The sequence below is a fragment of the Gorilla gorilla genome, chromosome 4, assembly GCF_029281585.2.
Source record: "Gorilla gorilla gorilla isolate KB3781 chromosome 4, NHGRI_mGorGor1-v2.1_pri, whole genome shotgun sequence".
NCBI classification, from domain to species: Eukaryota; Metazoa; Chordata; class Mammalia; order Primates; family Hominidae; genus Gorilla; species Gorilla gorilla.
Window position 1 is genome coordinate 127,024,950 of NC_073228.2, and position 26,941 is coordinate 127,051,890.

Consider the following 26,941-nt stretch of genomic DNA (forward strand, 5'->3'; position numbering starts at 1 on the left):
TAAAGTGCTCCTCTTGTATTTATTGAATTTCCATCCATTTCACATCAGAGGGTTTTTCTCTTCTCCTGTATCAAACTTTAGAAGAGCAGTGGAGAAGATTTTTATTTCCCTGAGTCCTTATATCACAAAGCTGCTTAATTTTATTACAAATTTTGGAATTCCCAATGCCAAGTTGCAATAACACATTTAATGCTTTTCCTTCAAATAAGAAATCAATAGTATTTATATATGAGGTTGGGGCACCAGTGTCTTTGCAATTTTCCAGGAGGGAATTTTCTCATTAGTGTGAGATGAAATTTTTTTAAAATTAATTCTTGCTTTCTGATGTCTCCTGGGCTAAATATCTGGCTCTTCAGCCAGTTCATTCTAGGGAGGGTCATTGTGGAAATAAATTGAATGCTGTTTATCACACTGAGTTACAGACTCTAATTGGTTGCTGGGAACAATCAGTTGGGTGTAAATTTATTACAAACAGAAACTGTTTAGATGGAGCTGCGTAGAACTTTTTCAGGGCAATAAAAATATGGATGGGGGCACATGAGTCCTATGTATTACTAAGCTGGGTTTTCTTTTGTTTTGAATAGGTCGAATATATTCTACCGAGCCTGTATAGATATCCCTAGGGGCACCGAGCTTCTGGTGTGGTACAATGACAGCTATACGTCTTTCTTTGGGATCCCCTTACAATGCATTGCCCAGGATGAAAACTGTAAGAATTTATTTTAGCTCTGAATTCACATTTCAATATACCTATTTCAAAGCTAACTTTTTAAGAGCTTTTTTTGAAACTCATGAAACGTGGTTCACTATAATAAGTAACACAAACATATACAAGTCTTTTCCATCGTTTTCTTTTCCCTGCATGTCATCTGCTTTCTCTAGGGCATCTTAACCTGTATGGGCCAGTCCTTCACTTATTAACAACTTCAAAGCCTTTGCCAGAATTTTAAATAATAGTTGAAGCAAGTTAAGTCAGCTGGTATTCACTGAGTACCTACTGTGTGTCTGGTTCTATGCTTGCCACCTTAGGGATTACAAGAGCAGTGTAAGATTCACCTTCTGCTCTGAAGGGATGTACAGTCCTATGGGAGCCACACTGTATGGAAAAATGAAGTAATAAGAAAGCAATAACATTTAATCAGGGGTAACACCCCTTTAGTTGATTGGGTGTGCTTCCTCCTACATAGTCATTTGCATGAGAAATAATATTTAAAATGGTAGATATGTGACTGAGGAATTTGTGTCTTTCTAAATTTTTTGTCTAAAACCATGTCTGGAAACATGTAATTTTCTCCTATCTTTATTACTGTGCCAACCATTATCTTTAAAAGAATTAACATCTAGGCAAATGTGAACTTGCAGCAACTTTCATGTAAACTTTATATTTCCGTTCTATCAGTTATTTGAAAAGTATTTTAAAGTGATTTCGTATTTGGAACAGAATTAGGTTATTCTGATATGCTTCAGTGAGAAACACTGGTTTCAGTGATATTGTGTTTTCTTGTCACCAAATTGACTAATTTGTGAACTGATAGTTTGATGTTATGCTACAAAAAGAAACAAAGGTAACAGATATCTTTTGATAATGGATAAGAAACTTCATTTTGAAAAAAGTGGGTTTTTAAAATTTTCTTCTCCACTTTCTAACACATGCACTCACATACACAAAAACTACAATTTAAAAACGCTCATATTATGACTGATCAAAATGCTGATGGTCAGATATTTCTTTCCCATTTTGTCTTTAATTTCTTTGTAAAAAGAAAAATCGTCAAAAAGCCTATTACTATCAACTTTCCTTTTCTATTTTACCCTAACCCCAAAACCAATCTCAAATCAAAAAATAAATCTTTGGACATATAGTACATTCCTCTGATTTTGCAAGCTTCCACTGGAAAGTTTCTTTTCTGCAGCCATATTCCTTTTTGAGGGAGTTCCTGTTTTCATAGGAGAAGATCTCAGTGTTGGCCATGAGTATGCAGTGAGAGGCAAAAGTAGACATAGAAGCCACTGTGCTCTGCCTCAAACAGAATGGCTCCATGCCCCATGCCCCCAAAACTACATCTTTATCTATGCACAGAAAGGTGTCAGCATCAGCCAGCCTCCCCATCTACTAACATGGACTTGTCTGTAGGTTGGAACCTTGACGTAACCATCTAGAGTGTTTGATCCAAAAGGATTCTAGAAATCTCACGAGATCTTCTGTTTCTTCTTTTACTACAACCTGCTACAGACTCTGAAGCTGTTGTTGTGGTGTGTGTGTTGAGGGATGTCTAGAGTAAACATATCAAGGCCAAACATTTATTCATTCATTGTTCAGATATGTAAGGAACACTTACCATGAGCCAGTGTCTTTGCTGGGTGATATAAATACAGCAGTGAACAAAATGGAAAGAATCCCTGCCCTCATGGAGCTTACATTTTAATGGGGGGAGACAGATTATCAACAGATATATAAGTGAATAAATAGTTGGTCAGATGGTGATAAGTGTTGTGGGCTAATAAAGCAGAAAAGGGGTAAAGAGATGCCAGGAGTTGGGAGTTACAGTTTCAGAGAGTGAACGGGGTAAGCTTCACTGGGAAGGTGGCCTTTGGGCAAAGACTTAAGATGGTGAAGGAACAGGCCATGTGTTAGTAGGTAGAAGAGCATTCCTGGCAGCCAGACAGTTATAAGTCCCAAGATGGGAATGTTCCTGGCATGTTGGAAGAGCATCACAGAGGTCAGCATGGGTGCGGCTGAGTGAGTGAGGTGAAGAGGGGTTAACTTAGATGTGGGTGCGTGCTAGGGCAGGGAAGACCTTGTAGGGCCCTGGAGGCCATTGTCAGGACCCTGGCTCTAACTCTGTGTGAGCTGGGCAAAGGGAGCTGTTGTAGGGTTTTGAGAAAAAGAACTATTTGACTGAATTTTTTTCAGGAATAATCCCTGAGTGGAGACTGGACAGGGGGAAGAGGAGGGAATCCAGCTAGAGGCTCTTGCAGGAATCCAGGGGAGAGATGATGGTGGTTTGGACTAGTATGGAAGTGGTGGAGGTGATGAGAAGTAGTTGGATTCTGGATATGTTTTAAAAGTAAATCCAACAGCATTTTCTGACACATTAGATGCTGAGTGAGAAAGAGGAGTCAGGGATGACTTTGAGGCTTTTGGCCTGAGGAGCTGGAAGGATGGCATGACCACTTACTAAGCTCTGAGCCAGAAATGGAAACTGTGGAGTGACCACTTAGGAAATGCATTTCTTACCCTCGATCTGGATCTCTGGAGTGGGAGACTCATATCCACATGGTGCTTCCACCTGACAATGCTGTCACACGGACAGGAGGGATTGAGGGGTTGGAGTAGAGCATTTTTGGGTCTGTGTGCCATTCACAGCCACCTGACAATGGGTGTCTAAGAGCATACCACTGGCCTTCAGATTTGGTGCCACCATGCCAAAAATGTACTTTCTGGAAAAAACATACCAGTTTGCTTTTCAGTTCTTCTTTCTGCTAGTGTCTAACCTGAGTGAGGCATTTTGAGATTGATGATTAGAGTATTGAATAAACTCTTCCAGGATATATGATATATCATTTAGCACCTGAAGTCCTTGAAAGAAAATTTGCAAAGCTACAACAGCTTGAAGTATTGTAGACTCAGTAGGAAAACTAAGTAGTTCTTTTGGGTTCCGTTCAGAGCTCTAAGTAAGGGTTGAGGGAAGTTTAAAAAGAATTAAGCCATTGACTAAAGTGCTCAACAGTGACAATCCCCTTTCCCCCAAGGGTATTATAGGAATTTTATTTCAGTTCCTGTCTCAGAGTCATATATCTGTCACGTGATTGGCCACCCAAGAAACCAGCAGAAGGCTTCATCAGATAGTGTGGGGGAGATATATGACTTTGACTGCCTCTAAGATGGATTCTCATTCCATGTGATTCACTGGGAGACCTGGAAACACCTAAATGAGGATTCCTTCTTCTGTGCTAAGAAAATACTCTGTGATTTTTTTTTTTTTTTTTTTTTTTGAGACGGAGTCTTGCTTTGTCGCCCAGGCTGGAGTGCAGTGGCGCGATCTTGGCTCACTGCAAGCTCCACCTCCCGGGTTCACGCCATTCTCCTGCCTCAGCCTCCCGAGTAGCTGGGACTACAGGCGCCCACTACCATGCCCGGCTAATTTTTTGTATTTTTAGTAGAGACGGGGTTTCACCGTGTTAGCCAGGATGGTCTCGATCTCCTGACCTCGTGATCCGCCCGCCTCGGCCTCCCAAAGTGCTGGGATTACAGGCGTGAGCCACCGCGCCCGGCCTACTCTGTGATTTAAAAGCACAAATGTGTAAAAGGGCATGGGCAGATAATTTAACAGATAGCCTTCCACAGCCCTGAGTAATTTAAATCATCTCCACTGGATTAGCAATTCCAAGACATTTTTATTCCACTGAGCTAGCCACAAAATAAATTAGGTACCTAAAAAGAAGCTTCTTGAGATCAAAGACCTTTTCAATAAAATACCTCCACAGAGCCTCTTTATAGGGCTCTGCCCACAGTGAACAATGAAGAAATGTGCACTGAATAAATACTGAGAATTTCTATTACCATTATTAGAAGGGATTAAATATTTCAGGCAGATTTTTTGTTGTTGTTAATGAAATTGATACCTGGACCAAGGCATTCAAGGAAAATATGATTTTACTTAGTGAGTAATATTAAGCACTTTCATTTATAAAAATATAACTTTTTTCCCATGGTTCTTTCAACATTGAAAGTACACATTTCCCATCGAGAGTGTGCGGTGGGTTTGGGTTCAGGACGTGCCCCCTCCGCTGGCGGCCCCAAAGCAGGGCGGCCGTGGGTACACTCACTGCCCGGACAGCTCATTGAAAGCTGCCTTGACTCAGAGAAGACAGCAGTTCACACAGGCATTTGGGTTCTGGAAGCAATTCCTATGTTATTTTCTTTTTAAAAAAGTCGTATTATAAATGTAATAGAGCTCCAAAGAGAGTGCCTTTCCATCCACTGTGGGCCTTTCAAAAGAGCCTGAAGGAACGCCTGTGTCGACAGATCGCATCCGCAAGAAGGAATGAGGTTCCCCAAAGCTTCCAGTGGGGGATTAGCTCCTGCAGAGTGTAAAGACCTTAGTGTATTCATATTCGTTTCAGAGGAAATTAAAAAAAATCCTGGGAATAAATGTTAAACAAGTCTTCCTGCTGCTTTTTCTGTCTCAGCATATGAAGCTGAGGTGGCAGAATGTGAACCTTGATGGCAACAGGGGAGTTACTGCACTGGAGTAAACCCTGCCTGGAGGAGCCCTGCCTTTTTCTTTTGATTTTAAAGAGCAGAAAATAAAAAGTGGGACCTCTGCACGGTGCCCCTCACTTCCACCGTTCCACCAACAGCGAGAAACTAGGTCAGAGTCAGGAAGGCCCTACTCAAGCCCTTAGTGGTGACCTTTAGAAGATAATGTATAGTTCAGCCCACAAGACCATCTGTGCAGGGCCCCAGGGGAAGCATTGTGATGGGTGCAAAAACCCAGGCCCTGTCCTGGAGGAGCTCAGTCTACAAGAGAACCCATAAGCACATAACCACAATATCAAACACTGTGCAGATGCTGTGTGAGGTGGCCACAGCAGAGAGCTTGAGCTCGGGGCTGTCAGGCTGTCTAAGTCGTTCAGCTGGGAGGAGTCAAGGTTCCCAGGCCTCTTGTGTACAGTGCAAAGCTGGGGTTGGCTTAGAACCAGGAACCAAAAGATACTTTCCTGTCCCTGAATGGGGAATAGAAAAATGCTGCCCTCAAGCCAGTAAGCTAAGGAACTGTCCATCTTGGGGCACTGGTGAAAACAAAGTCACACTCTAAAACCTAGCCCTAGTCGTAGGATGTTATGAGGCTTGATTTTGCACTACTTGCCAGCTATGGAAACCCTGAGCCAAGAAACTAATATAAAAATTGGTCTAGAGCTGTTGAAACCTGTAGGTTCCTAGAAGAAGAAAGAAGTCACTCCCCAGGGATGCTTCTGACTCTTCTGCAAGACTCCAACAAGAAGGCAGCACCCACTAAAAAGGTGTTGACAGAGACAAATGACAAAGGTCTCAGGGAAAGTCACTGTTATGAGAGATTTGACTTTTTGCGTGCTGTAGGATATTGTGGTGTACTGCCTCAAGCCCAGCTTTGCTACTGGATGGAGGCGCTCATTCTGACTGTTTGTGGGAGTGTAGGGGACTGACATCTCGGATGAGTTGTTTCCAGGAATTACCTTTAGCCCACTTGAACCACCTCGCCCTTGGTCATACTTCCTCCCACAGTAGCCCATGTCCAATGACTGGTCAATGTGGGGTGTATAAAGGACTGGTTCCCTTGCCTCAAACCAGGACAACCCTAAAGGACATTCATTCCATCCAGCTCCAGAGCTGTTAAACTCCTCCCTCAGCTCAGTGCTGCTTGCCTCACTTCCCAACAGGTGTTGATCCTGAGAGCAATCCTCAAACCCCAAATCCCCATTTCAGAATCTGTTTCCTGGGTGACCTAGTTTGAGACAGGTACTCCCAGATTTCCATTTTCAATCCAGACCTCCTTACTGAGCACCAGACTCCTCTCCAGCTGTCTTGGCAACATCTTCACTTCCATGTCTCACATGCATCTCCAACTAAACCTGCGGAAAACTAAAACCACTCTATTCACTCCCACTAACTGCCTCTCCCATCTTTCAGCAGCTCTCACTCCCAATCATCCAATTGCTCTGTCGAGAAACCTTGACACCTCACTCTTGCTCACCCTTCTATCCAATCAGCCACCAAGTCCTGTTGATAGCATATTCTTAATGCATTTCTTCACTTCATTTCTGCTGCCACCTGACTAGTGTCACCATCCACTCTGGCTTGGACCCCTGCAGTAGCCTTCTGCATGACTTCACACTTTCTTTCTTTAGTTCATGGTGGCCAGAGTGAAGTTTCAACCACTTGCTTATTTTATTGCTTCAGTTTATTCACTTGTTTTGTTAATAGGTAGCTCTGTCCCATAGATCAAAATGCAGAAAGTACTGTGGACATATAAGTCTAGTCTCCTTCCAAGATGCCATCAGTAATGTTGGCAGATTCTCAGGTATTCTTTCAGAGATAATTTTTGCCTATTCGAGCATCTAATCGTATTCCCCCTTTTATTCTCTGGCTGTCATTCTCCCACATGTATATGTAGCACACTGTATACACTGTTCTGTACTTTGTTTCTTTATTTACCAATACAGAGTGATGATGCCTTTAAAGCGTAAATCTGATCATCTCACACCCAAGCCTAAAATCTTTTTTTGGCCTGCCATTACTCTTTGCTGAATCCCCAGTTCCTTAATATGGTAGCCTATGGGTCACATAGAGTCTCCAGAAACATTTTCTATGGCCCATATAGCATTTTACAAGATTAGATTCCAAACATCTCTAGACTGGCCATGCCCTGTTCAGAATGTGACCGCCCCCACCATCCTCTGTTGTGTTAACCTGCCTCCCATCACCCCGTCGGATATTTCCGTGGCCTGTCCATCTCCCACAGGCATTGGCAATTGTGCTGCCTTCCTCTCAAGCCTCGGCTGCAGCCCGTCTACTCTTCTCTCTCTGGCCACATTGCCTTTTTTTCCATTCCTTTGGTGCCCTGAGCTCCTTCCTACCTCAGCATGGCACAAGACTCTATGGCAAAGCTGCCGATATTCCATCTTTTTGCATTGCCTTTTCCTCCCTTTGCACTTGTATGATGCCCGTGTACCCCTCAGGAACTCAGATTCTCTGATTTATCATTTCCTTATATCCTTTCTTTTCTCTAACAGCACTTACCACACTTGTCTTAACTGTATTTTGTCAATTCTAAAATTTATGGGTTTTTTTTTTTACATTTTAATCTTTCTGAAACTGGCAAGTGTCTTGCAATTAATGGTGACTTACAATTATAATGGTGAAATTAATGGAATGTTACATTTGATGAAACTGAGTAAATATTTGTCTGTGAAAACATCAGCTTAATAACTGTCTTTCTCACTAAAGTTTATGTGCCAGAGGGCAATGACTACGGTTTTCCTGATCCCCCTATATCCATGGTGCCTAACACAGGGTCAGGCATGTAATAGATGCTCAGCAACTATTTGTGGACTGAATGAATGAACGAGGAAGGGGTAAACTGAACTTTGTTTTATAGATCCTGAATTTGCCTCTCTCAATATTTTAACTCTCCAAATTTCATGCGTTCATGTTCTTCCTTGACTGTATCCTTTAAGGCTTTGAGAGTTTGCCCTCTTCCCCTTAATCTTTGCGTTTCCAGACTGAAGAGACTGACTAGCTCAATATTGCTTCTTGCAGAAACCACTTCATCTTTTTGGTCATTTTAATAACCCATCTCTGCACCTTTTGCCGTTGTCTATGTTGTCTTTCTTGTGTTGAGATGAAATTTCCTGTCCTTTTTCTGAAAATTTCTTGTGTTTAGTTTATACCTTTAATGGCCATAGTCAGTGAGGCTGATATTTAGGAAGAATAATCTTATGTGTCTCCTAAAAGTGCTGCTTTAAATTTTTTTTTAGGAGATAGAGTCTTATTCTGTCACCCAGGCTGGAGTGCAGTGGCATGATCAGATACAATAGAGCATTGTAAACTATTGTCACCCTACTGATCTATCAAACACTAGATCTTATTTCCTCTACCAAACTGTAAATTTCTACCCATTAATCAATCTCTCTTCATCCCTACTCCCCTGTCACCCACACATTCTTTTGTTTTAATATAAAAGGTTATGTGACCTTAACAATTTTTTAGAATTAATCAATTAGGTTACTTTTTTTTTTTTTTTGAGACGGAGTTTCACTCTTGTTACCCAGGCTGGAGTGCAATGGCACGGTCTCGGCTCACCGCAACCTCTGCCTCCCAGGTTCGAGTGATTCTTCTGCCCCAGCCTCCCAAGTAGCTGGGATTACAGGCATGTGCCACCACGCCTGTCTAATTTTGTATTTTTAGTAGAGACAGGGTTTCTCCATGTTGGTCAGGCTGGTCTTGAACTCCCGACCTCAGGTGATCTGCTCACATTGGCCTCCCAAAGTGCTGGGATTACAGGCGTGAGCCACCACGCCCGGCTCAGGTTACTTTCTAGGAGTGTAAGTCAGAGCTCAGAATCTATCATCTACACTTAGAGTATTATTTGTATTATTTACCCCCAGAAGCATTTTATTCCTTTTCCTACAGTGAAGCAGCTGGCCAGTGTTTCCCGCTCTCTTGCATGTTGATGACATCTTCATTCTATGGTTTTTCTCACCATGCATTACTTCCTGTTAGTCTGAAATTGCCTGGCCTGTAAAAGCTTAGTGTTGCCTAAAACCTCGTGGGCTTCCCAGTGCTTTGCCTCTTCTGGATTAGTGATGAAAGGGCCAAACAAGATGGTTCTACCCCAATCTCTGACAATGCTGCTGTTTTTATGTTTTATTTAAAAAAATGCCAGAGCATGGCAAAACATTCCTTCTTGTCGTTCAGTGCCTATTTAAAAAGTAACAATCTGTGTGCCATAAAATATTTTTTAAGTGTAAAAACTGTCCACAAATTCTATATTGATTATATTCTTTTGCCCCAGTATTGAAATATACATAAACATTTGTATATAGAATAAAGACATACATACAAACATACGTACGTAGGTGTATATAAGTATATGTATAACATAAGTATGTATAACATGTATATTTATGTATATAATACACACAAAACAATGTACTAGCTGTAAAAACATCCTTTAAATTTCGAAACACAGCTATTGAGCAGAGATGCTATGAGTGTATGGTCAGAAAAAAAAAAATTCTGTCTTATAAGTCTGAAAGCTGAAACTTGCCACCTAGATATGTCCTTAAGTGAGTGTGTGACCCAGGGTAAGTTACTGGACCTTCTTGGGACTCGGCTTTTGTCATTTGTAACAGGAGAAGGTAGGATTAGATCAGTGACTCTCAGCCCCTATTTCACTTTAGAAGCAGTTGGGAAACTTTAAAAAATGCAGATGCCCAGGCCCTATGGAGAGATTATAATATAGTTTTTAAAGATTCTCCTGTGTGAGTCTAATGTGCAGTAGCCAAGGTTAAGAACTGCCAACTAGACAAACGCTAGGCTCTTTCTAGGTCTGCAAGTCTCTTGCTTTACTTTTCTTTCCTAAGACAGTATGGGCTATGCCGACAGAGCCCTGCAGACAGAGCTAGTCCTCTGGTTGGATTTGCTTAACACATGTGATTCTACAGAATGTTCTCAGTTGAAGAGTGCTTAGGCAGCACACCTACCCCTTTCTGTGCCCACACATGGCATCTCCCTGTCCACTTGAGCACAGAGCTTCGTGGCAGTCATAGTCCCCCACCGTTGAGGATGCCTGCATCTTCGTGCCATGTAGCATTCTCAGCGATGATCTGTGGCACAGCATGAGGAGTGCTCCCAGGTCATGTGTTTCCTGCCACGCGGCCTTGAACTGGTGGCCAGTGGCCATAGTCTGCATTATTTTGTTACTTGCTATCACAGTCTTTTTGCCAATATCCTTTTCAAAATTTTTGGTCTCTAATTTCATTCTCTTGACCACCTGGTAACTTTAATCTCTCAGCCTTGAAATGACCCATAGATATAGTAGTTAAAATAAAAAAAGAAGAATTTTTAAGCCTATTAGGTTCTAATCACTTCTGGACCTATGAAATGACCAGCAAATAGTTTATAAATATTATTAACTCACTAATGTCGTAATAAAAAGATCAGCAAATTCTAGATATATTATTAGATTTATCTCCTCGGAAGTATTTCTTCTAGTTCTCTCCCCACTTCCACTGCCACCACCCCAGTTTAGGGCCATCTCCCTCACTCACACCCGTCGCTTCTCCTTCTATAATAAAAATGGTAGTTGCTGTTCATGGTAGGCCCTGTAATAAGTACTTTCACTGATGTATTTAAACCTTGTAAAAGGGGACTTTAAAGATGAGGATGCTAAGGCTCATAGGGCCGAACATCTATTTAGTGTCAACCATAGGTCAAGCTCTTTACTAAATGCTGTCTCTATATTATGTCATTCAGTCCTGAGAGTGACTATTTTACATTATACCAGGGACCAAATCACGGATTTAGATGTTCCATACTTGCCCAAGGCTAGTAAATAGTGGAGTTAAAACCTCAGCCATCTCAGCCACCACACCATGCTGCTATTATTTTTAGAAGCATTAGTACCACTGTCCTCATTTTATAGATGGAATAACTGCGGCCCAGAGCTATTGAATACTTTGCCTAAGACCACTAAGCTAATAAGAAGCAGAGGCAGGATTTGAACCTAGGTCTTTCAGATTCCAAAGCCCGAGTCACAAGCACCACACTTGGTTGCCTCCTAGTCTTTCCTTATCCACTTGCATCCCATCTATAAATCAGGTCTCTCTCAAGCCCTTCCTGAACGCTGGTTCTATTTTTCTTACTATCCCTCTGCTCAGGAATGGTCTGTGTCTACTTCCTAGGTCTGAAATATCTTATTTATTTATTTGGACTTTTAAGGCCCTCTGAGGTCTCCTTCTGACCCCCAATCCTTATTCCTAGAGTGACCAGATCCCATGCCCTGCTCAGTCAGCCCGTCTCCCTTACTGCATGCGACACTCCTCCTGCCTCCTCCCACCTGCATGCTAGACTTCTCCTGCCTCCAGGTGTCTTTCATCTTGTTCCCTTCATCTCTTCAAATAGCTTTTCCTGGATACCTATCCTGTGCTGCCAAGATCTGGAGGAAAGCCTGAAATTCTCCATCAGTCAAGCTGAATCCGTTTTCTCTGCACTGCTCAGGGCTACCCTCTCTGGGCAACATCCCCTGCTCACTCCCTGTCTCTTGCTGTGCCTCCCATCTAAACTCCCTCCAGGCATAGGTGCAGTGTGGTGCTCACTATGGACTCCTGTATGTCTGAAGTCATAAGTGAACTCCATGAGGGCAAAGACCATGTAAAACAATCCTGAGCATATAGTTGCTTAATAAATAGGCATCAGATGAGTTATTAATCTGTGATAATAGTTTTTCCCCCTCAAGTCAGATGGTTTGTTATGTTAATTCTGAGTCCAGAAACACAAATTCTTAAAATGTTGATTTATTTGATTTTTTAAAGTATGTGTTATTGTGCTTATTTTAAAGGCTAATAAAACTGTTCTTCTAAACTGTTGCTGTTCTCCTAGTAAATGTCCCTTCAACGGTAATGGAAGCCATGTGCAGACAAGACGCCCTGCAGCCCTTCAACAAAAGCAGCAAACTCGCCCCTACCACCCAGCAGCGCTCCGTTGTTTTCCCCCAGACTCCGTGCAGCAGGAACTTCTCTCTTCTGGATAAGTCTGGGCCCATTGAATCAGGATTTAATCAAATCAACGTGAAAAACCAGCGAGTCCTGGCGAGCCCAACTTCCACAAGCCAGCTCCACTCGGAGTTCAGTGACTGGCATCTTTGGAAATGTGGGCAGTGCTTTAAGACTTTCACCCAGCGGATCCTCTTACAGATGCACGTGTGCACGCAGAACCCCGACAGGTAACCCTGACTCTCACTGCTGACAGTGTGTTTGCTTAGTGAGACCCACTGCTTGCCTTCCCGCCAACTTCTGAGCACCTCCACAGGGGAAGCCCTGTGATAAGTGGTGTCTGCATTCTGGAAGGTCAGAGAGAAATGCGAGACCACTGCTTGACTTTCTTGCATATAAGGGCTGCACAGACTGGTTGGTGGCTGCAGAGAGGAATCTGCACTTGCCTTCCAAGCAGTTCTGCCCAAGCCTAAAAGGGAGAGAAATAGAAGGAACGTTTATGAATATCATAGGTGGAAAAATGAGGTCAGGATAATTAGAATCTTCTCTGTCTTCCAAAGATAATATAGCTGGCTGCTCTGCTGCTGTCACAGTCATTTCAGGGTTCACCTCCAGTGTGCCGTGGGTATGAACTTAATTAAGTACTAAGAGGTAATGAATTGGAATTTTTTGCTTAGTACTATTTTTCTTCAGAGCATGCAAACCCATAAATCCTGCAAAGCTGTCAAAAGGAAATACCTACTCTGCTAGTGATGTGGAGGAAAACAGATGCCACTTATTCAATAAACTAATATCCACACAGAAGAAAAATGTTGACTAGATACCTCAGAGTCAAAGTTGGTTTGAAAGTTTGTCAATAAAGAATTTTATGGCCATGAACTGAGGATGAAATTTAGCTGAACAAGTGAATTAAAATTTCAGGTACTCTGACGAGTGGCACAGTAGATATAATGGAACTATTATTTATGAATCAAAACCGGTTTATGTGACAGTTTTGATAGCTGGGAGCGCAAAAGACAAAAATCAAATTAATTCAATAAGAAAGGATTGCTTGTGTTTTTATCTCTCCTTCATGTTCTATGAAAACTTGATTAAAACCAAGTATCTAAGAATAGCATTCAAAATGCACTTTGAATATAAAAGCAGAAGATAATTTTTGAAGCTGGGGTAGGAGACTTGGAAGCGGGGCTCTTGGGTTATTTTCTTAATTTTGCCACTAATTTAAGCAAGCCACTTGGCTCTCCTCGCCTAATAATGTACACCCAGCTCTTCCCTCCCAGCTCTGTAGGGTACACAGTGTGCCTAGAAAACCCAAGCAGAGGCAGGGAGGATGGAGGTGGGGGTGAGAGGGAGTGGATATTTTGTAAAATAATAATAATCAATTACAGCATACATGTGCACATTACACATGCATACATTTTTATTTGTGCTGTTGGTAAAACTACTTGCTTAGCATCAACATTGCTGTAGCTAATTAATGTTGAAACATTAATTAGGGTTGTTAAGGCAGCTATATCTTCACAATCTTTATTTTCAATAGGTGAGCCCCCTGGTGAGAGTATCAACAGACTTCTGCACATCTTAGTACTACTGGTGTAGAGGTGATACAAAAGTTAAAAATGTTTTCCTCATTCAGAAAAGATTTCTTTTTTCAAAATTTGCCTTCCTTGCAAGTATACGTAGAACCTCAAGATATGTCTCTTTTAAGTTTGCAAAGCATTTTAGTAGTCTTTAAAATACAAAAGATGCATTAAAATCTGATTATAAACTTGCTTTTTAAATAGAGTGAATTCAGATGGTTGGATCTATTATTTGCAAAGGTTCATTATAGTCATAATAACTAATTATACCAGGTAAAATAAAATAATAGTTGAAAAATTTCTGGATAGTAGAACTTTCAAAGTTTAGCTCTGAAGATGAGATGAGATGAGTTTATGCTGAATGCCATATAAAGCAATGAAACTATTTCATGGTAAGTAGATACTGAAACAGACTGTTTTGTCTGATCTCAGTTACGCTTAGAAAATCATATGTGTGGGGCCGGGCGCAGTGGCTCACGCCTGTAAACCCAGCACTTTGGGAGGCCGAGGCAGGCGGATCACGAGGTCAGGAGATCCAGACCATCCTGGCTAACACAGTGAAACCCTGTCTCTACTAAAAACGCAAAAAATTAGCCAGGCATGGTGGCGGGCGCCTGTAGTCCCAGCTACTTGGGACGCTGAGGCAGGAGAATGGTGTGAACCCAGGAGGCGGAGCTTGAAGTGAGCCGAGATCGCGCCACTGCACTCCAGCCTGGGCGACAGAGTGAGACTCCATCTCAAAAAAAAAAAAAAAAAAAAAATCATATGTATGTGTTATGATGTCTGTCCTGTAAAATAATAATGTCATAATTCGTAATATACTTATGTATATTATCAGAAAAAATACCTGAAAAACTAGAAAGCTTACGTATTCAAAATACATTTCAGTGGGAGATTGTTAGGTCTATACTGATTCCAAGCTAATTTAGAGTTACTGGCAAAAATCTAGGTGGCATGAGACTCCTGTCTTATCATGGACCCTGATGGGCTTATTTGATTCAGATGTCCAAGTGTGGAATTGCCAGCCTTTCCAGATGAGGTGAAGTAATGGGCTTGTTATCTGGGAAGGTGCCAGAGTGGAATTAAATTACTGAAGCAGTGGGTTCCTTCCCTGCAGTTTGTTGGTAAAGACTTGAGAGGTGTTCACCATCATTCTTGAATAAGTTAAAATAAAAAATTACTTCGAAAGATCAGTTCCTTTATAAGCAAAGTAATAAAATACAATGTTTCTTAGTAATGATGAGGAAATGCTTGACTTACATCATCACATCTGAGTTGATTGTTGAAGATAAGGGGAAATAGAGGGAGATATCCAGTCACTTGGACCCCCTAATTTCATTCTAGTTACATAATTTGCTTTTGGTATAAAGGGCTGGAATGGCTCATTTCTGTTCCAGAACCCAGTATGCTCTGTTTGTACCAGAAAGTTTGGAGGTAAGAGATACTCTCCATAATTTCTTAACCACATGGGTGAATTGCTAAGTGGAAAAAATGTACAGAACTATAATGGAACATCAAATTTGTTCATGACAGTAGCTACGTTTGGAACCTTTTTATGGTTATTATCCACGTGGATTACAACTGCTGAATACAGGTTGAGTATCCCTTGTCCAAAATTCTTGGGACCAGAAGAGTTTTTGATTTTGGGTTGTTTTGGATTTGGGATGTTTGCATTATACTCACTGGGTTAGCATGCCAAATCTGAAAATCTGAAATCTGAAATGCACCAATGAGCATTTCCTTTGAGCATCATGTTGCTGTTCATAAAATTTTGGATTTTGGAGCATTTTGGATTTTCATATTTGGGATGCTCAACCTGTATACATATATTCTTTAGTGATTGATTCCATAGATCAGCTGGCCTTTAGTCTTTAGCAATATATGCCCATTCAGCCACTTACAGTGAAAAGGCTGGATAGTTAGAATGCATTTCCCTTGTTCAAAAAAGTCAAAAGCTTTTATTTTGATAGGAAAATCTTGCTAGAACCAGGTACAAGAAAGGCAAGAAAGGGGGACACAGGAGAGAAAATCAGAAGGTAAAACAGGTTAGAGTTTCAAACAAGTCCAAATTTGAAACAGGCCCTTGATCTGAGGTCCAAATGATTTTTTATTCAATGGACTGAATATTTGGCCATGAAACCCCAGATATTTGAACCTCCATCCAAGAGACTTTGTGTCTGTATTCATGAGCTTTTTCATGTGAGGTACCATCAAAAGTGTATGCCTTGGTATAAAGGAAAGAAATCCGTAGATCCTCAGGGATCCCAGCCTCACCATTTATTTTGTTTTATTTATTTATTTATTTTTTTAACCACTGTGTTATTCACATTTAACACAGAAAAAAAAATCTGTCTGACCTGGCAAAGTAGAAATCAGCACTAAAGACAAAAAACACACCCATGAGGGTCCGGGAACCGTGGAATTATTATTTCTTGATTTTGTTCTGTTAAGCAAAATCAAAAATCTCTTCCTCCTTTTTCCCGGGCTACTGACTTTTTCTTTTCCTGAATAAATTTGAAGAGAAGAAGCTGTTGGAATCTAAATCAACCAACATTTTGTTCAGGGACTTTATAAACATTTGGGGTTTTGCATAAGCTTATTGCCTAGGCCAAAGTAGCTTTTCTTGCTTTTGCTCGAACCAAAAGTTAGAAATCCCTTTTCTCTTCTGTTTTTCTGCTGCAGAAACTCTCAACACTCCCGTTGGGGGCAGTATGGTGGTGGGGGGTATGCTCCAGAAAGGGGTAAGCAAAGCCTTCAATCACAGTGGATTGTTTTCTGACAAGTATGTTCTCTTTTATTTCCTGCAGAAAGTGTCTTTATAATGCTTATTTTTATTTTGCATCCCTTTTCCTTTCTCCTTTTTGACTGTTTGTGCCACATGTGGCAAGTCTGCCTTCAGCCTCCTGGGCACACCATCACCTATTCACGTTTGTGTTTTAAGTATCATTGTTTGTAAGAGATGTGGTGGGATCAGAGGGTAAAATGACATTAGAAGGGGCTTTCTGATAGGAGGGCCTGGAGAGAATTCATCAACAGAATAGTTTCTTAGAATGTATCAGTATTCTTGTGTCCCACTTCTTCCCTATCCCCCAAGTGTGAAGGTTATCTTCTTTCTAGCTTTGATGTTCTTCAGGCTGTTTGGTCTTGCACTTCTGTCACTGTCCTGAAATATTTTTCTCCTTACGTAGAACTGAGTTCTTTTCTCACTCCACCCAGCCAGCAGTGACCTAAGTAATCTCCCTTTGAAGTCTTGAGAGATTTGCACTTGGGCTGGCTGATGTGTGGAGCAAGGAGAGATTGTGGCCCCAACTGAACAAGTTTTGTCCTGGAGGCCATGGAAGAAAAAATCAAAGCAGGATTAATATTTTTAAGCCAAACCATACTTAATTTTGTTAAATGTTTCATCCTTTTCCCATGTATACACCAAACCAATTACAGATTAAAAGCAAATGAATTGCACATTTTACCGGAGTTATCTTTGGCAAAGGAGGTGCCAGTGACCAGGAGTGCCAGGAGATGTGCAAGATTGTCTCTCTGACTTCTTTCTGCTTAAACATTTACCAGCATTGATATATACCAACTAAATCTACCCAGGTGTTTTCTGTTCTTCAGTTCTTTCTTTCTTAAGGAGCACCTTTCTGTTTTTTCATCAAGCTGGGTATTTCTGTGTCAGAACTAGCCACACAAAGCTATTTACATTTAAATTAATCCAAATTAAGTAAAATAGTACTTCAGTTTCTCAGGTGCACTAGCCACACATGAAGTGTGCAGCAGTTGCATGTGGCTCGTGGCTCCAGTATTGGCTAGCTCAGATACAGAACAGCTCCGTCATTAGACAACACTACTAAAGATCTCAAATGGTAAAAAAAAAAAAACAAAAAACAACAAAAAAACCATAAGTTACTTGTGGTTGTGAGATACTGTCCTTTTGTGAGGCATACTGTTTGCCTTTGCTTTGAGAAGAGTGAAGTGCTATATGTCTATGATGATTTAGAGAGAATAAAGTGCTTTAAAAAGGAGATTTTGGGACTGGGCACAGTGGCTCCCACTTGTAATCCCAGCACTTTGGGAGGCCAAGTCAGGCAGATCACTTGAGCCCAGGAGTTTGAGACCAGCCTGGGCAACCTGGTGAAACCCCATCTCTACAAAAAATATAAAAATTAGCTGGGCATGGTGGCACGTGCCTGTAGTCCCAGCTACTCAGGAGGCTGAGAGGTGGAAGGATCACTTGAGCACAGGAATTTGAGGCTGCAGTGAGCCACGATCATGCCACTGTACTCCAGCCTGGGCAACAGAGCGAGACCCTGTCTCAAAAAATTAAAAAAATTAAAGAAGATTTCCATTTAGTTGTGCAATGTCATGAGATCCTGGAAAGAGTAAAGCTAAACTCAGCACTCAAGAATGTCAGTTCTTAAGAGTGTCTCCGAGTATGACACATCAAGGGAGGCAGAACTTCAGAATTGATTATATCCAAAAGTTTAATAAGTCTTACCTTTTGGTCAGACCTTGGAAAATTAATGGGAATGTTGGTTGTCAGAATAAAAAGCTGAGTAATGACAATTAATTGTGCTCTCCAAAGGCCCTTTGGCTGTATATTGAAAGATGTGGAGTTAGGATGTGCTAATTGAAACGGGCAAACATAGTCTTAACTCCTGTGGCCAGTTGTCCCAAAAGAAGTTGTGATGCCTGAGATTCCAAAGTGATGATAATGTTTCCTAAGCTCTGCTGTTGGGCCTGAAGATTTAATTTTTGATTGTATTCCTGTTTCCCTGGATGAAACCCTAGGCAGATAATCAATTTTAAAATTACTTTTTGATCATTTTCTTTTATTCATATTTTAAGGAAATATTGAAAATACAAGAAAAGGAGGTTTAAAGGAATCTTGTCTACTTACAGTGTAACTTCTGTACTTTCTAAGGGCTAACTTTCTATAAATTTCTAGGCTGAAAGAGACACTGTTATTATAGTGGCAGGTGAGGTACATCCTTCAGTTCTAATTTCTATACAGAATCAGCCTCTGCAAAGGTGTATGTGACCAAGTATTCTAAAATCTTATTTTTCAATGTACCTAAGAATGAAGGAATATTGCTTTGCTTTTAGAGATTAACTAAAACAAGGTTTGGTCCTATATTTTGGTACTAGATTTTCTAACTCTGAATTCTCAACTTTTTACCAATGCATTTAAATTTTCCATATTCCAATGAGCATGTACACACACACACAACCATAGAAAGCTCCATATATAGGGAGCTGACTTGTAGACATGATGGAGAATAGAGATCATATTGGTGATGCTGTATCTTGGGAGGCAGTGTATTGTACAGATCTCCTGGGTCATGCACATTTGTCAATTACCTGAAAACAAGAACAAGCATGAGATGCAAGAGATCATCATCTTCAGTCCATTCCCCTTACCAGGCAGATGAGAAAACAGGTCAGGGAAGTTGAGTGGCTTGTCCAAATGCCACAGCTGATCAGAGTCAGGGGTCCTATCTCTCCCGTTCTAGCCCCTTCCATTCAGTCAACCTGAGTTCTGCGAAGTTTTAAAAACTGTGCCATAGGTCACTGCATCCCTAGCATATGCCTCTCAAGCCAGTGCCAGGCAAAGGTGATGTTTTAGAATCCGATTTGCCTCCCATTGGCGTTACTTTGATATAAGAATTCAACATAAGCCTCTCTGTGGTCATTTCTGCTCTCCTGTGTGTAAATCTTTACCACCGTGAACTATTAACATAAAAAGGATGGATTGACTTCTGACTGTGAGAAATAAATCACCCCAACTTTTGACAGCAGAGTTAGAAAAAAAAGAAAAGATTAATTGGTTTTATTTAGTGGCTTATTGTTTATTGTGATAGCCATTAAAAATAGATAACCAGAGGCTAATAAATGTTAATGGTCCCTTCACTATTAGAAAAATCAATTGTCAGTGAATATAGCATATATTAATATATTATTTTGTTTATAATCTTCAATAACAGTTTAGAAAATTCAACCCTGAGAGAATTATTTTTTCAGGAACCCTTTTAAGTTTAATGTTTACCACAAAGAACAGATTCGGCAGGAGGACATTTACATCTACATATAATTTTAATGGCTTTCAAAGGATTATTTTATAATTATAATAAAATGCATGTGTAATTTGGCAAGATTGATAAACTCCTTACCAAAGACTTTTTATATATTTCTTTGAAACTTGTTTGAGAGCAGTTAGATAGATTTCTAAATGTAAGTAATTAAAATTGTATAGTATTGAGTTATTGACCAATCCTTGGCTATTAATCAAGCTAAAAAATTCTACAATCAGGGCTCAGTGTGCTGAAGCCTGGTAAAATAATAGTATTTGTGTTCAGTGAGGCAAGTAGCCACAATTAAGCAGTTCACTTGACAAATGAGAGGGTACACTTTATTTTGCACTTAATTGAATTGTTGTACATGCTCAGTCACCATTGTCTCCTGGCCCTTCATTTTGGTTTCTGGTCATTGGAGCTTATGCATTTGTTAAAGGTTGAGCAATTAAGTCTGCTTTCACCATTGGTTTCTGAGTGCAGCCAGAAATGTCTGGCTCATAAGCCAGGGCTTAGTGAATGCTGTTAATATCCCTCATGACAGATTATTAATTATCTGAACAAAAATTTTGATAAACAAATTAGAATCCTGTCAGGGAATGATATGAAATAGCTTTGAATAGGGAAAACTCCCTGGGTTTTATATCACTCACCAGATTCTGCTTAAGTAAGCAGAAGAACTTCTGTAGAGAAGACAGAATTTTAATCTATTTTATGAAAACCAAAAATTGATTTACTTCTCGTGAGCTGGGAAGAATGTGCTCTGATAATCTTGCTAATTATCAGGTATTTGTCACCACTTCCTTCCATTTGCTTTTGCATCAGAATCATCCTTCTGCAAGCACAATGACATCCCATCATTTCTGTGCTGCTATAAATCATGCCTTGCTGCCAGATTCAGCTGGGGAGGTGATGTTCAAGAGAAAGATCTAATGGATAAATATTTGGAGGAGGGAATAGTAGGTAGAAGTCAGGATATCTTTGACAAAGAGACACATCTGGGTGTACATCTGTGTTCATCTGTGCAATACCAGTGATTATGCTATAAGTAAACCACAGTTTAATATCCGTTAAAACACACATGTAACTTGCTGACTTGCCTGTGTGTTTACCTGGTACTTAGGATGAGGTCCAAACATCCTAGAACGGCCTTAGTATCAAGAGCTTGTGTCCCGGGAGGACAGTTTATCCTCAGTTTTCTGAACTAACAGAGATAATAGCAACTGCCTTCTCTGTCCCAGGGGATTATCATAAAGATTAAGCTGGATAACTGATTTTAAAGCACTTTAAAAAGATGAAAGTGCTATGGAAGCATAAGAGACAATTATATATTTTCTCTTGTAACAGTCTGCTTGATGAAGTCTGTACTTGCCCTACTTACAAAAGTACCCTAACATTTGCCTGGGGAAAGATAAAAATAAGAAAGTAGGGGTTTCGAAAATGGTATGATTAGTACTAGAAAGGGGTATTCATTCGGGAATTGATGTGTCTCAGCAGCTCTGTGAATTTTGTTCCTGTGGCAACAAGTAAAGTAGTGGGAATCCAGTGGCCAAAGCTCTATGCCCTGTCTTAGAAACTGAGAAAATGTCACCAATAAGTTTTGGCCCCTTGTCATATGATTCTGACTTCCACTGACCAACGCAGAAAACAATGACCAGACAGTCTGTTTATTTGTTTCAGACCCTACCAATGCGGCCACTGCTCCCAGTCCTTTTCCCAACCTTCAGAACTGAGGAACCACGTGGTCACTCACTCTAGTGACCGGCCTTTCAAGTGCGGCTACTGTGGTCGTGCCTTTGCCGGGGCCACCACCCTCAACAACCACATCCGAACCCACACTGGAGAAAAGCCCTTCAAGTAAGTAGTGGCTAGCCCTCCACCCTCTCTTTCTCTTAGCCTTTCCCAAGAGCCAGCTGATGCATCAGCACAGTGCTGCCCGGCTTAGCCAGCTGGCAAAGGCTACTTGGAAGGCCAGTGTCCAGGCTGCAAACGAATCTCTCCTTGTTTAGTGGCTGACATTTGAAAAATGAAGTCAGGAAACCTATGCACTGGTCCTAGCTCAAGTTGCCAACCTTGGTCGTGAGACAAATCTTCTGGGTCTGTTTTCTCATCATTAAAATAAAGAGGTAGGAGTAAATAATTTTAATATTTTTTTCAGTCTCTGATGATCTGTGCTTCTGGAATTTTATCTAGGAGCCACACAGAGCTCCTGTGGCCATCAGCAAGCCTTATGATCATCAGAAAGGTGACCACAAGTTTAGAACATCCGAATAATCCCCTTTTGGAGAACTTGAACCCTTCAGGATTCTGATGAAATATATCCTCCTCTTTCCTATGTGTTACAGAGTTTGAACCTATTATAGCAGCCAACTTGTGACTTTTCAGTGTATACTTTCGACTTTAGAATTACCATGTTGGTGAAAAAAGAAAAACAAAACCAAACCCAGAGTACATTGACTTTTTGAGGATTCAGGGAATGTGGAAAGAGATGGAATTGAATTCTAAGGGCTTTGGCAAGATAATGGCATCTGAGCAAGAGAGTGTGTTTCTACACATGGCACACTTATCCAAATGATGGACATCTGAATCCGTGCAAGATGGTCTATTCATTCACTTATTCACTTATTCATTCATTTACTCATTCAGTTATGTATGTGTTCATTCATTCAGCTGGTATTTACCAAGTATGTACTTTTTTGCTAGGCACCCTGGTAGGTACAAGAGATACAAAGGTGAATGACATTTAGCTGTTCCTCCTTTTCTCCATCTTTGAAAACCTCATAGTCTAAGGGGAAGCCCAATTAGTAAATGTATTATAGGGTGAAAAGTACAACAGTAAGACATGTATGTATGATGTTTCACAGTAGCACGGAAATGGAGTAATCAATGCTATCTGGTGGAAATGATGTTTCAGATATGTTTTGAAGGATGAGTAGGAGATTTCTAGACATACGGGGCATGGGGGAAGGTATTTCTGGCCATCCAAACAGCAGGTGGAAAGGCCTGAGCGTGTGAGTCAGCATGCATGGTTGATTGGTGTTCTCAGAGCAGTTTTTATGGTCTGCGTGATGAACTCTTTTCAGTTCAACCCTCTTACAGCTCTCTTCACTCATTTGCTCTACCGGCTTTTTCTGTTTGGAAGGAGAATTAAAAGAGCATAGAGTTACCCCCTTATGTACCTTCTGTAGGACATGATCAAGCAAGAGAGGAAATGATTCAGGCAGTAGGAGACTAATCCCCCTGCTCAGTCTCAGCCAAGAGGTCTTCCCAGAGCCTCATTACCCAGGATTTTCCATCCAGACCTGCTGTCGTGGCGCACTTTGTGCTCAGCCTGAGGCCAGGCTCAGCTTCGGAAACAGAGTCCTGTGGTCTGGGTCCTGCCTTCCTCTCTGTCTGCCAGTGAAGGGAGAAGTTCATAAAAGATGGTCATTGTCCCTCTTCTCCTCAATAATTAGTTACTTTATTCAGCATTCTTAACTATTCTCCAACATAGTTTAATTTATGGTGTTAATAATCAAAATAGTGATAATTTTTGTTGCGGTACATAGGTGCAGCTTGTTCACTGCATAAGAGCATCTGGCTAAGGGGGCAGGATGGGGCCTAAAATCAAGTCTGCACTATGCCACCCATGCTGTGCCGCCTGAGGCTGCAATAGCCCAAAGAGGGCATCTTTTTCTAATCCAGCCTAAGGAGCTGCATGGGCTACCACAGTCCTAGGAGTTCCCTATCACTGGTGCTTGTATCCTGCCTAGTGGACTTTGTCATTGCCCTCAGGCCTGAGCCCCTAGGGTTCCTAGGTTCTGGCTTCACTGCTCTGGAGGAGGGTGTTGACAATGAGTGGCACATTGCCTGTGCCTTTGAGCAAGAGAGCTTTTCAAAAGCAGAGATACAGGACGGTTCAGGATCCTTCTGGCCCCTTATATTAGAAAGGGCAGCCAGACCAATACAGTGCCAGGAGTCAGATTGATTTTTATCTTGTTGCTCTGTAAATAGATTTTAGTAATTAATTGAAGCGGTTTCAGGGTCAAAATGGGAAATAGATTTCTATTAATGTTAAGGTGTTACTTATGTGTAACCTTGTGGACTCCACTCAATTTTTTTCCTTTAACATCTGTTTTTGTCATGTTTCCAATAGAGTTGCCATTTTAACTTAATTTTAATTCATCAGATTAATATTTGAAGGGCTTTGCTGATTGTATTTTTCCTTTTCCAAAAATATATGTTTTGATCATACCTACTTTCATCTGGAAAAAAAAGGAAACAACTAAGGTTGTTGGCTTAAATTCTGTGTATATGTTTTAGTTCTTTCTGTTCCTACTTTTATCTAGACAGCCACATGCTGCAGTTGTTTTTTTTTTTTAATTTATCAAATAGATATTCCCAGGGGAGAGCTGAGTGTATGCTTATTTTGAAAGTGCAAGATTTAAACATCTTCTAGGAAATGGAAAGTTAAATCCTTTAGTGTATACAACCAGGTCTTTCAGAATTGATCTATCCCAAGGGAATTTTGGGAATCTTCCAACCATAGCTCATGGATATTCATCCCATGGACATCTGTAAATATTATGAAGATATCCTTTTACAAGCTTATAAAACAAACATTTTTAAAAACCTTTTTTTTTGCAGATTAGTCAATAAAATGGGTTTCTCTACAACAGTTAATTTTACTACTTCAACTAATGGGTATTGGCTTACACAATGTTACAAAGAAGGAGAAGAATCTTGTAAAGGCACATAACCCTCAACTGTATGTCTTGGGGAGTTTCCAAATAGATGCCCCAGATGGCTCAGTCCCCAAATTGTCCCACCCACCCAGGGCTCAGGAGGCCTTTACAGAATTCTCAGGGTTGAGCTGAGATTAAGCTTGCCATGTCAGAGAAGGCCCTTTCCAACTTCTAAAATCTTCTGCTGAGAAGTGGTTTTTGAAGGCATATCAAGATTACTGCCATCCAAAGAAGGCTGCAGAAGATTTGGCATGAAGAGGTCAGAGTTTCAATCCAGGCTTTGCCTCATATCTGATTGGCTGAAATTCCACTGAAAGAATCCATCTCCCATGTTCTAGGTAGATGATGGGCCTGTCAGCAGCTACCCTAGGCCGTAGACTTAGGATTTCTAAGATAAAGGAGCATATATGAAAAATAAAAATTGGAGGATCACATTGAAGGTCTTGGCTTTCAATTTGCTCTATGATACTGGAAGTCATGGAAAACAAGGAGCAAACGCAAGATATCATTTAACAGCAATGGCCAAGCATTTTATTGCAGGCAGGCAGGCAGGAAGGAAATAAGGAAGTTAGTTGGCATTCTAACAATTATTCTATGCAGCAAGGACTCCTTCCTCCTTCTTACTAAACAGTGTCTTGATATTTCAGTGGGCTGCCCTGCTTTGCCTGAGAGGATCTGTGTGAGCTGCCCGAAGCCTGGCTTTCTGAACCTGGGAAACTGAGAACAGGCCAGAATTTTCCTTAGGAGGGGTTCTTCATTATTGTTAGAAGCAAGGAGAATCATTCATCACTATGTTCTTGCATCAAGAAAATGGAGTTTGGCTCATGATGAAAAAAATCAAGGGAAATTCCAAAGAACGTCTAATATTTGAACAAGATCTAGGCAAAATTAAAGCAAATCCAAGAAGCAAATCAGTAAATATGCATTGAACACATCATACATACAAAGCCCTGTGCAATTTGGTTCAATTCAAAAAGTATTTTGTGGCATATCAGAGAGGCACAGAAAGCTTGTTGCAGGTTTTCTGTGGTAACAGAACTTGACATCGCTTTGTTAAGCTCCTCGTACATATAATCCAGTCAACCATCATAGTAAGTAAAGAATGATCTCAAACTTTAGAGGTAATTAAGTCTAATTAAGATGCTCACAATGGTATAATAGAAAGAAACTCCTCACAATGAGGAGTTTCTTTTTGCTGAAATACTTAGTAGACTTTCTACTTCGTTGTTCCTGAGATACTCCTGTCAAGGCTGTGGCATCAGCACCTATGCTAAGGGAAGGCACAACGAAGCCCCTGAGTGCAAGGGTGCTTTTCCCTCCTGACGCATTATCTGCATCTTTTTTTCCTTCTTACTCCGTTACACTGCACGAAGTCCAGGCTTAGAGATGCCCCTGCCAGTCAGTCATCAGGGATTGTAATTCAGGGTTAGTTTAGATGCCAACCAAGTGAAGTCTGGCTCTGACTTCTGTTGAGTTAGTTCTGTTGAGATGAGTTTCATTAAAGTATGAAAATATTTTGTGGAAGAGATTTCTCTAAAATGTAAGATAATGAACATAAAACTGAAGTCCTTCTCTTATTTAAAAAAAATATTTTTATATCTAGCTCTTACTTCCTCAAATATATAAATTGCATTCTTGTCATTCCCAAACAACATAGATATTATTTCTAGTAGCCTTCTTTCCTCAAGAAGGAGAACTCCCTGAGAAAAGATTCTAAATTAAGGTAATTTCTACACGTCTGCTTGTATTTTTACTCACACTTGGTGTGCAGATGGCTCTAGAAATGATTTTTCTGGAATACTCTTCTTATGCACCCTATATATTGGACAAATTTTCTGACTATTACAACAAATTGTTCCATTTGTGTAAATATCTGCAGTGCATTTAGGCAAACACTTGAGAAAAATGTGTTTTTCTCTTAATGTCTCCATCCAATCTGGATGTTAAAATATTACATATAGACATACACTTTTGCCTTATATGAAGCACTAAACTGCCAACTCGTGTATTCCTCATATTCTAATACACAAGATTAAAAATGCAAAACCATGACCCAGGCACATTTTCGTTCCTCACAATTGTTCAAGCTATTCTACTCTCTTTGAAATTGATTCTAGAGCTTCAAGATAAAAAAAAGGAATATAATAATTTGAAAGTTTGTCAAGCAGTGAAAGGTAGTATATTTTGACACACTAATCCAGTAACTAATCAGTTTTCTAATAAACAATCAGCAGTTCGCTAACGTGTCATCAGCACTCCAGGAGCTCTGGAGAGGGGATGAGCTGCCCACGGACGTTAATGAATACACCAAAAA

General features: G+C 40.6%; 1 protein-coding gene across 2 annotated transcripts in view; it reads left to right on the forward strand.

Annotated features, from left to right (window-relative positions):
* Nucleotides 1–26,941, forward strand: part of PRDM6 (PR/SET domain 6) — a 106,202-nt gene that overhangs the window by 70,500 nt on the left and 8,761 nt on the right. For both annotated transcript variants that reach the window (XM_031011271.3, XM_063706727.1), the window contains 3 exons: nucleotides 585–709; nucleotides 12,146–12,488; nucleotides 21,584–21,760. In XM_031011271.3, the coding sequence (XP_030867131.3) occupies nucleotides 585–709; nucleotides 12,146–12,488; nucleotides 21,584–21,760 (645 nt within the window). The remainder of the gene's footprint in view (nucleotides 1–584; nucleotides 710–12,145; nucleotides 12,489–21,583; nucleotides 21,761–26,941) is intronic.